The following is a 16,074-nucleotide window of genomic DNA, read 5'->3' on the forward strand; positions in this document are numbered from 1 at the left end:
TAAAAATTACCAGCATGCAAAGTAGGGGAATTCAATCCATAAGGAAGAGGAAAAAAAATCAATGTATTAGAACTGCCTTGGCAATGACAAATGATAAAATTAGCAGGTAAGGGTATTAAAATAGTTACTATATTGCATACGTTCGTATGTTTCATATGTTCTAAAGGTTATGTAGAGGAGAAGGCAATGGCACCCCACTCCAGTACTCTTGCCTGGAAAATCCCATGGACGGAGGAGTCTGGTAGGCTGCAGTCCATGGGGTCTCGAGGAGTCAGACATGACCGAGCGACTTCACTTTCACTTTTCACTTTTATGCATTGGAGAAGGAAATGGCAACCCACTCCAGTGTTCTTGCCTGGAGAATCCCAGGGATGGGGTCGCACAGAGTCGGACACGGCTGAAGTGACTAAGCAGCAGAGTCACAGAAGATATGAAACAAAAAAAAGAGGAAAAGGAACAAAGAACTGACAGGACAAATAGAAAAGGATATACTATGCTAAAACTAATCAAAAGAAAGCAATATTGGTTATATTAATATCAGATAAAGTAGATTTCAGAGCAAGAACATTACCAGGGATAAAGAAGGTCACTTAATAATGACAAAACAGGCAATTCAAGAGGATATAACAAGCTTAAATCAATTAAAATGAAAAACCTAATATTAGAGCCTCACAGTGCAAGATTCTGGAACAACAAAAATCAAAATTCTGTGGTATGTAAATTATATACAGACACATTGGAGGGAAAAGAATATTCAGAGCAGGTATGTTTATTCAGGGAAAGTTTTCTATAAAACATGAACGATGAACAGTCCATCGAGCTAACTCCTCACTCCAAAGGAGTAGTGAGTGAAATCATTCAAGAGATACAGTGACCAGTCTGCAAAGGGGATGCCTGCATCTGCATGACTAATTTAAGTAGCCCAGTCTACTGGGCTGAGAAGACCACTTTCTAGAGGTCTATAAATGACATTTACAACTCACGAAATTTGAGCATAAAAAGAGAGTCTTTATTCTGAAGTTAGTGGAAAACAACTGCCTACTGCCAGTTACATAATCCTGCTGATTGATTTAGGCAGTTTATAATTATGATCTTTCTGGTTTAACTAAGGAATCAGATCTGCCTTTTCTCCACAAGGAAATCATGTACTCAGCAAGATGAGAGAAGCATCTTTCAGAAAAGAGTGACTATAGTAAGTTTTCTGGAAGGCTAAGGTAACTGTGAATAAAGAAGCTGGGAAGTTTGTGAGAAACCCTTAGTTTAAGGCAATCAGTTAAATTCACCTTTGGTAAGTTAAGCAGAGCAGGGCATAGGAGATTCTTGAGAAGAAAACCCAAGGGTGAGGAAGGGAAACCACCAGAAAGAAGAGATGTCCACCCTAAGGGCCAACTGAGAGTACAGGTGTGCTCTTCAAGGAGAGGAGGAACCCAAACTGTGGGCATCAGTGGCTCGAATGGAGGAATTCTTTGATGGTGCACTGGAGTGAGTGTAGAAGGTACAATAGACTCCAATCTATGAAATAAGAGAAAATGAGGGGGGGGGGAGTCTTAGGCTAGGCTAGGCAAGGGGGAAGTGTGATATTAGAAGTGGGGAGGAAGACTCCTAGTAAAGCAAAGTAAAGTGAGAGTCAGTAAGAAATATGGAAAACTGGGTCCAAATAAGTGGACCTCTAAGTGTCAAATAGTCCTCTAAGTGTCAAATCCATGGCCAGGCTCTAAGCCTTATCTATCCTGGAGACAGAATACTCAATGTGTATAAAAAGAAGATGAGAAATAATCACCAGTCAAAATGTGTTCCAACATTCTCAAGACTGAGAAAGAGCTGGATGAATACTGTCCTTCACCCTTGGTCTATGCCTCAGCGACACTTTTCAACTGTCATTTCAAGTGTCATTTGTGACATTTCAAGAAAAAGAGGTAAAAAGGTTCCCAACATTTTAACATGTATCTTCAAGTAAAAGGAGTATTATATTACAATTATGCTGTTCTAATGTTCTTAAATATTTAGTTTCTCAACATTCTGAACATAGTAGGCTCATAAGAAAGATATTTCCATTAATCTTTACCAAGATTACTTGATACCATGACACCATTCCTATTTTGAGCTGGTTAGATTTTAGTTAGTCAGTTCAGTCGCTGAGTAGTGTCCGATCCCATGGACTGCAGCATATCAGACTTCTCTGTCCATCATCAACTCCTGGAGCTTGCTCAAACTCATGTCCATTGAGTTGGTGATGCCATATAACCATCTCATCCTCTGTTATCCCCTTCTCCTCCTGCCTCCAATCTCTCCCAGCATTAGGGTCTTTTCCAATGAGTCAGTTCCTCGCATCAGGTGGCCAAAGTACTGGAGTTTCAGCATCAGTCCTTCCAATGAATATTCAGGTCTGATTTCCTTTAGGATGGACTGGTTGGATCTCCTTGCAGTCCAAAGGACACTCCAGAGTCTTCTCCAACACCACAGTGCAAAAGCATCAATTCTTCAGTGCTCAGCTTTCTTTATAGTCCAACTCTTACACCAATACATGACTACTGGAAAAACCACAGCCTTGACTAGATGGACCTTTGTTGGAAAAGTAATGTCTCTGCTTTTTAATATGCTGTGTAGGTTGCTTTTCTTCCAAGGAGCAAGCGTCTTTTTTTTTTTTATTTTATTTTTTTAAGCGTCCTTTAATTTCATGGCTGCAGTCACCATCTGCAGTGATTTTGGAGCCCCCAAAGATAAAGTCTGTCACTGTTTCCCCATCTATTTGCCATGAAGTGGTGGGACCAGATGCCATGATCTTAGTTTTCTGAATGCTGAGTTTTAAGCCAACTTTTTCACTCTCCTCTTTCACTTTCATGAAGAGGCTCTCTAGTTCTTCGCTTTCTGCCATAAGGTTGGTGTCATCTGCATATCTGAGGTTATTGATATTTCTCCCAGGAATCTTGATTCCAGCTTGTGCTTCATCCAGCTTGGCATTTTGCATGATGTACTCTGCATAAGTTAAATAAGCAGGGTGACAGTATACAGCCTTGACATATTCCTTTCCCAATTTGGAACCAGTCTTTTGTTCCATGTCTGGTTCTAACTGTTGCTTCTTGACCTGCATACAGATTTCTCAGGAGGCAAGTCAGGTGGTCTGGTATTCCCATCTCTTGAAGAATTTTCTACAGTTTGTTGTGATCCACACAGTCAAAGGCTTTGGCATAAGTCAATAAAGCAGAAGTAGATGCTTTTCTGGAACTTGCTTGCTTTTTCGATGATTCAGCAGATATTGGCAATTTGATTTCTGGTCCTCTGCCTTTCCTAAATCCAGCTTGAAATCTGGAAACTCTCGGTTCATGTACCATTGAAGCTTAGCTTGGAGAATATTGAGCATTACTTTGCTACCATGTAAGATGCGTACAATTGTGTGGTAGTTTGAACATTCTTTGGCATTGCCTTTCTTTGGGATTGGAATGAAAACTTACCTTTTTCCAGTCCTGTGGCCACTGCTGAGTTTTTCCAAATTTGCTAGCATATTGAGTGCAGCACTATCACAGCATCATCTTTTAGGATTTGAAATAGCTCAACTGGAATTCCATCACCTTCACTTTGTTTGCAGTGATGCTTCCTAAGGCCCATTTGACTTCACATTCCAGGATCAGCACAAGATGGTTAGATTTAGATGACCTTAATAGATGTGTATTGTGGATTCTACTGTAAACAATGCACTTAAAAACAATCTTTAATATATCTTTTGACAGCTGTGCCTTATTAGCTGCCTAATACCTTCTTCTTGCTGTCAAAAAACTACAATTATTAAAAGCAGAACATTTATTAATGTAGGACAAAACATTCCTCAAATGCATCAAAGATATAATGCCTTAAAATTCACCTAATTAGGATTAACTCCTCCTTCTCAGATTTTGACCTATGCTTTTAATTCCATAAAATGTACAACTACAATTATTTCATAAATCACAAATTGAAATTACTTTTATTTCTATATAACAACCTTTAAGTATTCTTACTCTGTAGGTCTTTTCAAGGCATTTTGAGATGATCTAGAAAGATGAAATTTGGCATGAGTACACAGTTATTGTTCATGGTCAGAAAGAAAAATCATGAAATGTCTAATTTTTAATTTTATGGGGATTCCCTTTCATCACACTAGTTCCGTACAATTTTAGCTCCAGAAAGACAGTGTGCCTTTAAGTACAATAGTAACAAGTATAATTAATCATCATCTAGTCTCAGAATATGAGAAAATAGTTGGATAACTATTCCTTTTAGCAGTTTCCAATTTTTTTCTTTAAAAAAGAATTGAGTCACCTGATTGATCTTTTAAAATAACTTACAATGAAAGATTCCTCTGAGATTTTTGAAAGAGCTGGAAGGAGCTCAAGAAACTGAGTAAATTGCTAAAACATTCCCTGGCACAGAAAGCTAACTCTGCCAGTGGGGACTGAACTCTGAGACCAGTTATCTTAGTAAGAAAAATGATTTATTTTAGAGACTAATGGCACATTGTATGGATTCTTATCTAGTCTGCGCACAGCAGAAAAGTAAAATGTTTTTATTTCTTAATAGGTTTGCAAAATTTTTTTAGGAAGAACCAGGAGAACCTCTTCTGTCTAGGAAGACATCCTTCATCTGAAAGTCTATCTCCTGTGAAATAAGGCATTAAGAAACCTGGGACTCAACCCAGGTGTTCAGGTAACAGGTCACTGGAGAGGCAGCTTAAAAAAACAAACTTCTGAATTTTCAGAGCTAAGGAGGGGATTCACATTTAGCTTGACTGGAAGGTATGCTAATGCAATGTAGATAATTTATTCTGAATGTGATCAAGATCTTGGGGATGAGACCCAAAGAAGGGAAGGCAGAGTAGTGACTACGGATAACCAAGGCCAACTAATTTAGGGATGAGATCCAGGGTGGCTTTAAAAAGCCTAGAGTCATCTTTTAGCTGTATTTCAAAACAGACCTCTGTAACCAAAGTTCACCAACTGATGAAGATAAACTTGTCCTTCCTTAGGTCTATGACACCTGTAACATGGCTTTTAAGGCCTGGCTCCATCAAGTGTGGGTGGTAGCGTTTTCTTCCATCAGACAGAATGTTGAAACTCAAAAGCTTATCTCTGGGTTTCCCTGATGGTCCAATGGTTAAGAATCCACCTTACAATGCATGGGACACCAGTTCGATTCCTGGTTTGGGAAGATCCCACATACTGTGGAGCAATTAAGCCCATGCACTCAAAACTACTGAGCCCAAGCTCTAGAGCCCACAAGCTGCAACTACTGAGCCCACGTGCCTCAGAGCTTATGCTCTGCAACAAAAGAAGTCACTGCAATGAGAAGTCCACTCACCTCAACTAGAGAGGAGCCCTCATTTGCTGCCATCAGAGAAAGCCCACATCAGCAATGAAGATCCACCACAGTCAAAATATAAAATAAATCAATAAATCTCTAAAAACATACACACAGACACTTATGTTTGTGGTTCTGAACCACTCCTCCATGACAGAGAATGGAAATCTCTTATTTGGTAACAACACCATATGATCCTGTACAATGATTACACTATAAAAGATTTTTAACACTGATTTCACTATATTCATGAACAAATTTGATCCTCTCAAAAACGACATGAAGTAGGCAGTGCAGATATGCAGGCCATATGATTCCATCTACACAAATGTCAAAACAAGCAGAACTATGGTGGTTACTTTGGGAAGAAGAAAGACAAGTGACTGGGAGGAAGCATGAAGGGACCTTCTGGAGATGCTGATGTCTTGACCTGGCTGCTGATTACATGGGTGTGCTCACTATATAGTTCATTGGTTTGTATCCTCCTTATTTGGGCATATTCTGTAAGCATGTTACACTTCAATAAAAAGTTTATTATTTTTTAAAATGATGTGGTGCTAATCACTGCATCATAGTTGCCTATAAATAGTACTGAATGGACATATATGGTGAAAGAGGCAGTAAAAATACTGAATGTATTGTAAAATGAAAACCACTAATTGTGAATGCAAAATTACTTTTTAATTCAGCCAGTTCCATTTATTTCATACCCATTTAAAATGCAAAGTAAAAAATAAGAAAAAATATTATATATAAAAGGAAACAAAAACTATTATAGTTAAGGATATAATATATTTTTTCTATCGTCACTGTATTCCCCAACTCTATCATTTCTCCCTTTTGATATTTTCTTATTTTCCACAATTCTCCCCCCTCTTTCCTATCTCCTCTAACCCTCCAAGATCTTTTTAGAGATAACTGGAGATGATGAAACAAGAGCGTACTGGGGAGCTTCCTGGGTAAGCTGAGGACAAACGCAGCTCTTTCACATCTCTTATTTTCTCTTCTTGTCCTCAGATTCCATATTTTTCCCACCATATCTTTCTCACATCTCTCCTTTTGTTTCTTACATCTGTTCTTCCTCATTATACACCCTGATTCCATGTGAAATGTACATAATTGTAAAAAGAAGTCTTGTAAAATTATGTTCCTCTATATAAACAGGACTGAAGCTTTAAATAGTATTATAGGTATGGCTGTACATATGAAAATATAGCCAGCAGTCTTTTCTTGGACAAATGCAAAGAAATTGATGCTTTTTCTGTCTTTGTGATTTTCCACACTTCAAAACTAGGCATTGGTTTTCAATGCCTTTTCTGGCCCCCAAACACCAGAGGAACATGACATACCCAGCACTAACAGCAGTGTGATGGTTAATTTTATATGCCAATTTGGCTGAGCATGGTGCTGAGCTATTTGGTCAAAAATTTTTTTTTTCGATTTATTATTATTAGTTGGAGGCTAATTACCTTACAATATTATAGTGGTTTTTGCCATACATTGACATGAATCAGTCATGGACTTACATGTGTTCCCCATTCTGATCCCCCCTCCCGCCTCCCTCCCCATCCCATCCCTCTGGGTCTTCCCAGTGCACCAGCCCTGAGCACTTGTCTCATGCATCCAACCTGGGCTGGTGATCTGTTTCACCCTTGATAGTATACTTGTTTCAATGCTATTCTCTCAGAACATCCCACCCTTGCCTTCTCCCACAGAGTCCAGAAGTCTGTTCTGTACATCTGTGTCTCTTTCTGTTTTGCATATAGGGTTATCGTTACCATCTTTTAAAATTCCATATATATGCATTAGTATACTGTATTGGTCTTTATCTTTCTGGCTTACTTCACTCTGTATAATGGGCTCCAGTTTCATCCATCTCATTAGAACTGATTCAAATGAATTATTTTTAATGGCTGAGTAATATTCCATGGTGTGTATGTACCACAGCTTCCTTATCCATTTGTCTGCTGATGGGCATCTAGGTTGCTTCCATGTCCTGGCTATTATAAACAGTGCTGCGATGAACATTGGGGTGCACGTGTCTCTTTCAGATCTGGTTTCCTCAGTGTGTATGCCCAGAAGTGGGATTGCTGGGTCATATGGCAGTTCTATTTCCAGTTTTTTAAGAAATCTCCACACTGTTCTCCATAGTGGCTGTACTAGTTTGCATTCCCACCAACAGTGTAAGAGGGTTCCCTTTTCTCCACACCCTCTCCAGCATTTATTGCTTGTAGACTTTTGGATAGCAGCCATCCTGACTGGTGTGTAATGGTACCTCATTGTGGTTTTGATTTGCATTTCTCTGATAATGAGTGATGTTGAGCATCTTTTGATGTGTTTGTTAGCCATCTGTATGTCTTCTTTGGAGAAATGTCTGTTTAGTTCTTTGGCCCATTTTTTGATTGGGTCATTTATTTTTCTGGAATTGAGCTGCAGGAGTTGCTTGTATATTTTTGAGATTAATCCTTTGTCTGTTGCTTTGTTTGCTATTATTTTCTCCCATTCTGAGGGCTGTCTTTTCACCTTGCTTATAGCTTCCTTTGTTGTGCAAAAGCTGGTCCCATTGTTTATTTCTGCTTTTATTTCCAATATTCTGGGAGGTGGGTCACAGAGGATCTTGCTGTGATTTATGTTGCAGAGTGTTTTGCCTATGTTCTCCTCAGGAGTTTTATAGTTTCTGGTCTTACATTTAGATCTTTAATCCATTTTGAGTTTATTTTTGTGTATGGTGTTAGAAAGTGTTCTAGTTTCATTCTTTTACAAGGGGTTGACCAGCTTTCCCAGCACCACTTCTTCAAGAGGTTGTCTTTTTTCCATTGTATATCCTTGCCTCCTTTTTGAAGATAAGGTGTCCATAGGTACGTGGATTTATCTCTGGGCTTTCTATTCTGTTCCATTGATCTATATTTCTGTCTTTGTGCCAGTACCATACTGTCTTGATGACTGTGGTTTTGTAGTAGAGCCTGAAGTCAGGCAGGTTGATTCCTCCAGTTCCATTCTTCTTTCTCAAGATTGCTTTGGCTATTCGAGGTTTTTTGTATTTCCATACAAATTGTGAAATTATTTGTTCTAGTTCTGTGAAGAATACCATTGGTAGCTTGATAGGGATTGCACTGAATCTATAGATTGCTTTGGGTAGTATAGTCATTTTCACAATACTGATTCTTCCAATCCATGAACATGGTATATTTCTCCATCTATTTGTGTCCTCTTTGATTTCTTTCATCAGTGTTTTATAGTTTTCTATGTATAGGTCTTTTGTTTCTTTAGGTAGATATACTCCTAAGTATTTTATTCTCTTTGTTGCAATGGTGAATGGTATTGTTTCCTTAATTTCTCTTTCTGTTTTCTCATTGTTAGTGTATAGAAATGTAAGGGATTTCTGTGTGTTAATTTTATATCCTGCAACTTTACTATATTCATTGATTAGCTCTAGTAATTTTCTGGTAGAGTCTTAAGGGTTTTCTATGTAGAGGATCATGTCATCTGCAAACAGAGTTTCACTTCTTTATTTGGTCAAACATTATTGTAGAAGTTTCTGTGAAAGCATTTTTTGGATGAGATTAATATTGAAACCAGTGGTCTTTGAGAAAGCAATAATGTGGTGGATCTTACTATCAGTTGACGGCCTTAACAGAACAAAGGCTGATCTTCTCTGAGAGCAAGAAGGAATTTTGACAGAAGACTGCCTTTGGGCTAGAACTGTAACTCTTCCCTGGGTCTCCAGCCTGCCAGCCTATTTGGTTGATTTTACACTTACTAAGCCTCCATAATCACATGAGCCAATTCCTTATAATAAATCTATTTTCACTGAGGAGACAACCTCCTATATACAACTGCATCAAAGAATAAAATACTTAGGAACAAACCTGCCTAAGGAGGTAAAAGACCTGTACTCAGAAAACTTTAAGACAATGAGGAAAGATACTGAAGACAACACAGATGGAAAGACATACTATGTTCATGAATTCAAATAATTAATATTGTTAAAATGATCATACTCCCCAAGGCTATCTACAGATTCAATGCAATCCCTATCAAAATATCAAAGGCTTTTCTTTTTTTTTACAGAATTACACCAAGTAATTTTAAAGTTTATATGGAAACACAAAAGACCCCCTAATAGCTAAAACAATCTTGAGAAAGAAAAATGAAGCTGGAGGAATCAGGCTCCCTTGACTTCAGACTATACTACAAAGTCACAGGCATCAAAACTGTATGGTGTTGGCACAAAAAGAGAAACATAGATCAAATGAAAAGAATAGAGAGCCCATAAATAAACACACACACGTATGGTCAACTCTTCTGTGATAAAAGAGGCAAGAATATGCAACAGAGGAAAGATAGTCTCTTCAGTAAGTGGTGCTGGGGAAACTAGACAGTTACCTGTAAAATAATGTAATTACAACATTCTCCAATACCATATACAAAAATAAACTCAAAATGGATTAAAGACCTAAATGTATGACTGGAAACCATAAAATACCCAGAAGAAAACATACACAGAACACTCTTTGATATAAATCCTAGCAGTCCTTCTTTGGATCTGTCCCCTAAGGCAAAGGAAAAGCAAAAATAAACAAAAGGATGTAATTAAACATAAACGCTTTTTGCACAGCAAAGGAAATCACCAACTAGACGAAAAGACAATCTACTGAATGGGAAAAAAATATCTGCAAATGATACGACTGATAAAGGGTTACTACCCAAAAAAAATAAATAGCTCATAAAACAAAACATCAAAAAAAAAAATTAAAAATGGACAAAAGGCCTAAAGAGACATTTTTCCAAAGACAAACAGATGGCCAACAGGCACTCTCAACATCATTAATCATCGGAGAAATGCAAATTAAAATCATAATGAGATATCACATCACACTTGTCAGAATGACTATCATCAAAAAGAATACAAATAACAAAAGCTGGTGAGGATGTAGAGAAAAGGGAACCCTTGGTGAGAATGTAAACTGGGGTAGCCACTGTGGAAAGTAGTATGGAGGTTCCGCAAAAAACTGCAAACAGAACTACCATATGATCCAGCAATTCCACTCCTGGGTATATATCTGAAAAAAGTAAAAATGCTAATCCAAAAAGATACATGCACTCAGTATTCACAGCAGCATTATTTATAACACAACAGCTAAGATATGGAAGCAACCTAAGTGTTCATCAACAAATGAACAGATAAAGAAGTGGTATGTATGCACAACGGAATACTACTCAGCTATTAAAAAAAGAATGAAATCTTGCCATCTGAAACAAAAGGGATGAACTTGGATGGTATTATGCTTAGTGAAATAAGTCAGACAGTCAAAGACAAATACTGTATGTTATCACTTACATGTAGAATCTAAAAAATAGAGGATACATTAGTGAGTGTAACAAAAAAGAAGCAAACTCACAGATATGGAAGACAAACTAGTGGTTACCAGCAGGAGAAGACAGGGGAAGGGGAAAAATAGGGACAGGGTACTGATAGGCATAAACTACTACGTGTGAGCTTCCCAGGTGGCACAGCGGTAAAGAATCTGCCTGCCAATGCAGGAGACTCAAGAGACGTGGGTTTGATTCCTGGGTCAGGAAGATTCCCTGGAGTAGGAAATGGGAACCCATTTCAGTATTCTTGCCTGAAAAATTTCATAGACAGAGGATCCTGGTGTGCTACAGTCCATGGGGTTTCAAAGAGGCAGACACAAATGAACACACAGACACACACATTATGTATAAAATAAACAGGCTAGAAGGATATATTGTACAGCACAGGGAATATAGCTAATATTTTTAATAACCAAATGAAGTATCACCTTTAAAAATGTGAATCACTGTGTTGTATATTTGAAACATATTTTGTACATCAACTATATCTCAATTTTCACAAAAAGGAATGAATGAACAAATGAATAAATAAATCTGTCTCTACACACAGACACACACACCCTTTTGGTTCTCTTTCTCTGTAGAACACTGACATATAAGTATCTAAGTAAGGCACTGATTCTCAACTAGAGATGAGGGAGATGCAGGGTTGATAAAAAGAGCAGAGGGGTTGGGGATAATAGGTAATTTTGAAAAGGCCTGAAGCAGACTTTGTGAATACTGATTCAAAAGCCATTCACAACCTTTGTCTATTACAGAGATGAAAATGCTAAAATGAATTTTCTACCTTTGCCTGCAGCTAAGGGGTAACCCTGTGACAGAGTTGTGGCTATATTCTTGAGAATGGCTTCCTTCCTGAATAAAAAGCTAAAGCCTCACTAGGAGAAAGCACCATGCTCTAACCGTTCTCCCTGCCTGGTCTACTAAGGATTCAGATGTACAAGCAGTGCCTGGAAGAACTGAAGATCAGCTCTACTGCTGCAACCATTCCCCAGTGTTCCATGCACAGTATTCTCAACAGAAGAACAAGCAGAATCTGGCTTCTCAGGCCAACCTGTATTGAAAGCTGAGAAACTTTACCTATTTCATGTTAAATATTATTATATAGAGAGCTTTAAAAAATATAGCTGTACTCGTTCTCCACTGAGGCTAGGTAAGGTCAAAATCTTCAGTGGGAAGGACCTGGTCTCGAAGAATTTCCCAAAAGTAATAATTATGAAGCAATGATAATTAAAATTATAATGGTTATGAATCATTGAATTAATAAAGAAGGCTGTAGGGTCTTAAAAAGGAGTCTTTGAAAATATGACCTGAATTTTTTTAATGGCATTCCACTTTAAACATAAGAGTTAGGATTGAGTGGCACTTTGACATCACTGCATTTTGTAATTTAGTATTGCATTCAAAATTTTACCTCAGTTAACTTTTAGTATTTGTTACAGTTGACAGGGCTTCCCTTGTAGCTCAGGTGGTTAAGAATCTGCCTACCATACAGGAGACCTGTGTTCAATTCCTTAGTCGGGAAGATCCCCTGGAGAAGGAACTGGCAACCCACTCCAGTAATTCTTGCCTGGAGAATCCTGGGGACAGAGGAGCCTGGCAGACTCTAGTCCATGGGGTTGCAAGAATTGAACACAACTTAGTGACTAAACCACCACCACCACAGTTGAGAACTAAAGAGTTCCTTAGGGAACTAAAAATCACTATGCAATAAAACCTCACTAACAAATCATTAACAAGGAACTTATGGGCCAAGTTACTGAATGTAAAAGAAATGCCCAAATTACCTAATAATTTTTAAAGTCAACAGTATTATATCTTTGAGTCTATCCATGACGCAGCTTTAAAAATATTTTCTCCACTTCTACCTATAAGAAAAAAATCAAGTGCTACTGAATCATGTTTTATGCTTCAAAGTTTTGTACTGACCTTTTTTTTCTCCAGTGTAGGGCACATAGTCTTCCCTGTCCTTATGCTCCAAAGCTTCCTTCTCCAGATATGAAAGGAGGTGTTCTCGATCAAATGGCCCTGTGGCAGACTTTGATGTCTGGTTCTTCTGCCGGAACCCTGCAGGCAGAAGGGCGTTCTGCCAAAGAGAATGAATCAGCCATTATGACCAGCAAGAACACTAATGCTGTATGCATCCAGATGTTACCCATCTAAGAAAGAATTATAGACTAAAATGAGATGTAGGCATTAAAGACTTCATTACAGGGTTCGAGGGCAGCAACATAAAAGTATTCCAAATGAAGTTTTTTAAAATTAGGTAGAATTAACTTACACTATTATTTAAATAGGCACATTTGCCTCTTCTTCAGAGAATATTCTACTAGCAGTAATCACCCTTTATTTTTTAAGTGTCCTGGGACAGTAATAAAAAATAGTTTGTGATGCTTAATAACAGCTCAACATACATGTATATACAGAAAATATTGTAACATCCATTGCAAAAGAATGCTAAATGACTATATACATCATCAGTTCAGTTCAGTTCAGTTGCTCAGTCGTGTCCGACTCTTTGCAACCCCATGAATCGCAGCACGCCAGGCCTCCCATAGTCCTTCATAATGTTTGCTATTTCATCATAAAGATTTTTTTCATAAGAAAAATATGTATACACAGTGTATCTATATAGGATATCAGGCAATTAACGCTTACTTGTTTGTGTTTAAACGCAATGTGTTCAACTTCTATGTGTACGTATGTATGTATACATTGGCACTAGGATGTATTTGGAGCAACCACTGTCATTGGCTACTCATGCACTAAGACACTCAGAGATTCTTATGGCAAGAGTTATATCCCTAGGTTTCCACATGGGTACAGCCTTTTTGAGTGCACAGAGCAACTGACAGCAGGGGGAGAGGGGCAGGCAATGGACTAAAGTTGCCTCTTTTAGGTCCTACTCTGTATTTTCACTAAGCCCAAGAATAACAAGCAGTGACTAGACAATGTGAGGGTCATCCTTTTGCTTTGTCAAAAACCAAAGAGGTGATATTACCTTGTCTCACAGTTCTTAAGTATTCTTTGCTTTGAAAATGGGAGGCGGACAAAAAGTCACATAAAAGGGCCAACTCTGTTCTAAAGTACCTCCCAATATCCGTGAGGATGTTGAATCTCCTGGCTGTTATAAGATCATTTTTCATTGGGGTAATCTTATATGGATAATGATAAAAAGAAATTTTCATTGTATAACTAAAAATATGGTATGGCACTTCAACTCTGGCCATTTGCTGAAATCCACAATAATTTTCATAAAATTCATCTTTTGTGTTTTCCTCATGTAATGTTACATGTATTACACAGAAAGTTCATCTTTCAAGATGAAATACAAAAGAGATTTGTTCCTAACCATGCACCAAAATGTTTCTACAACACAAAACTGTCTATAAGAACAACAACAACAAAAAACCCCCACGAGATTTCTACCCTCTGGCTTTGAAATCAAGGCAAGAGCTTCACATGAGGAATCCATTCCCAACCAACCATCCTACCATTTTGACTTCCTAAAGAACTGTCTAACTTTCCTCCATCTCTAACACAATTACTCTGGTCTACACTATGATCCAAGCTGGGATGGAATATTGCATAGGCCTCTCAACTGGTCTCCCTGGATCAGTTGCCAAATACTTTTCAACCTTCACCCCACCCTAGAGGTTATCCCAGCTTCACCTCACACACTCTCTCCATTCAAGCTACATCAGCCCTTGTTCCTCCCTTTTACCTGCCATATACTTCCTTCCCTGGGATGCTCTGCGCATCCTTTTTTGTTATTTGTTTTTCAGAATGCAGATTCATCCCTCCACGGAAAGCTTTTCCTAACCTGTTATATGCTCTTATACAGCATGATTATTTGATTAATGTCTAACTCCCCCTACTCCTACCAGCCTGTCTCATGAGGGCAAAGACCACGTTTGTTTAGATCTCTCTTGCATCCCTAAGCCTAGCATAGTACCTGAGATATATAGGTTGTTTCCCACCCCCAATAATTACTGAATAAAGACTTTACAACCCTCAGCATCTCTGACCTTTGTTGTGGCACATGGGATCTTTAGTTGTGGCATGTGGGATATTTAGCTGCCACATGTGGGACCTAGTTTCCTGACCAGGGATTGAACCTGTGCCCCTTGCATTGAGAGCATGGAGTCCTAGCCACTATCCCATCAGGGAAGTCCCTGAATAAGGATTTGAGAATATTTTTTAAGAAAAGATTGTTTTGATGTTGACCATTTTAAAGTCTTTACTGAATGTGTTACAGCACTGCTTCTGTTTTATATTCTGATTCTTTTGGCCTCAAAGCATGTGGAATCTTACCTACTGGACGAGGGGTCAAACTCACACCTCCTGCATCGGAAGGTGCAGTCTTAACCACTGGTTCACTAGGAAAGTCCTGAGGACATTTTTAAATAAAAATGCTCATTAAGGCAAATTAATACAAGCTACTTCCCTTCACCATTAATAGGACCTTTATACATATACTGCTATTTCATGGCGGTAGCAACAGAGTTGCAGTGTTCCACCTGCCTATTCAAGCCCATATTAAACATACAGGTTTTAAATGATACATTAGCTGGAATCCTGACTCCTTAAATACAGTCTTTGACCACAAAATAAATGAGCACTATCTGACTTTGGAGGCCAAAAGCTAAGCTTTATTAGAAGTACACCTTAATCAAGTAAGTTAATAGATCATAATTACTTAATAGATAAAAACCTATTTTATCTATTAATAAATAGATAGAAATCTCATTAAAATTACATGCCTCTCCCTTACAGTGAAATGCTGTTGTAATAATTAATTCTCAGTTTAGAATTGAAAAAACAGCTTTTGCCTAGACTGATTGGCTGTCTTTTTTCAAAAAAACAGTTAAGTTGGCAAATAGGTAAACTGAATGTAGTATAAGGAAAGTAAAATAGCCCTCCAAAATATTTAAAATGAGATATCATCTTCACACTGCATCACGCTGTCAATAAACATCACTGTTCTTCTAGTCTCAACTAATAGTACCAGAGGTGGGGGAGTGTTCACCTCTGGTGATTGGGGTGTTCACAAAATACATCCAAAAGTTAGAACTCAAGTCTCTCCATACAAGAAGCAGGCCATGGATTTCCAAATAAGAAAATAAAAGCCATCAGCTTTTAGACCTACAGCATAAGGCACAAATTAAAGGGGACTCACTGTCATTTAATAGAAAGACCACTAGACTCTACCAGGCATCAATCAGGTAGTGAAGGATCTAGTCTCAGGTCTTTCCATAATTGTAAAACTGAGGCAAGTCACCTAACTTTTTGTTTTCTATCTGTGAAACAGAGGACAAGAGCTACATCAATTTTTCTCAACTAAGGGTGTTTTTGTTCCCCAGGGGA

The 16,074-nt window shown here is 38.1% G+C and overlaps 1 protein-coding gene across 2 annotated transcripts in view; it reads right to left on the reverse strand.

The window, feature by feature from the left end:
* TMOD3 (tropomodulin 3) overlaps positions 1–16,074 on the reverse strand; it is an 88,932-nt gene that overhangs the window by 30,405 nt on the left and 42,453 nt on the right. The window contains exon 3 of one of the 2 annotated variants that reach the window (XM_043471971.1): positions 12,637–12,793. In XM_043471971.1, coding sequence (XP_043327906.1) covers positions 12,637–12,793 — 157 coding nt within the window. The remainder of the gene's footprint in view (positions 1–12,636; positions 12,794–16,074) is intronic. The other variant, XM_043471972.1, reaches the window with a different exon arrangement.

Source organism: Cervus canadensis, chromosome 6, assembly GCF_019320065.1.
Source record: "Cervus canadensis isolate Bull #8, Minnesota chromosome 6, ASM1932006v1, whole genome shotgun sequence".
Lineage (NCBI taxonomy): Eukaryota > Metazoa > Chordata > Mammalia > Artiodactyla > Cervidae > Cervus > Cervus canadensis.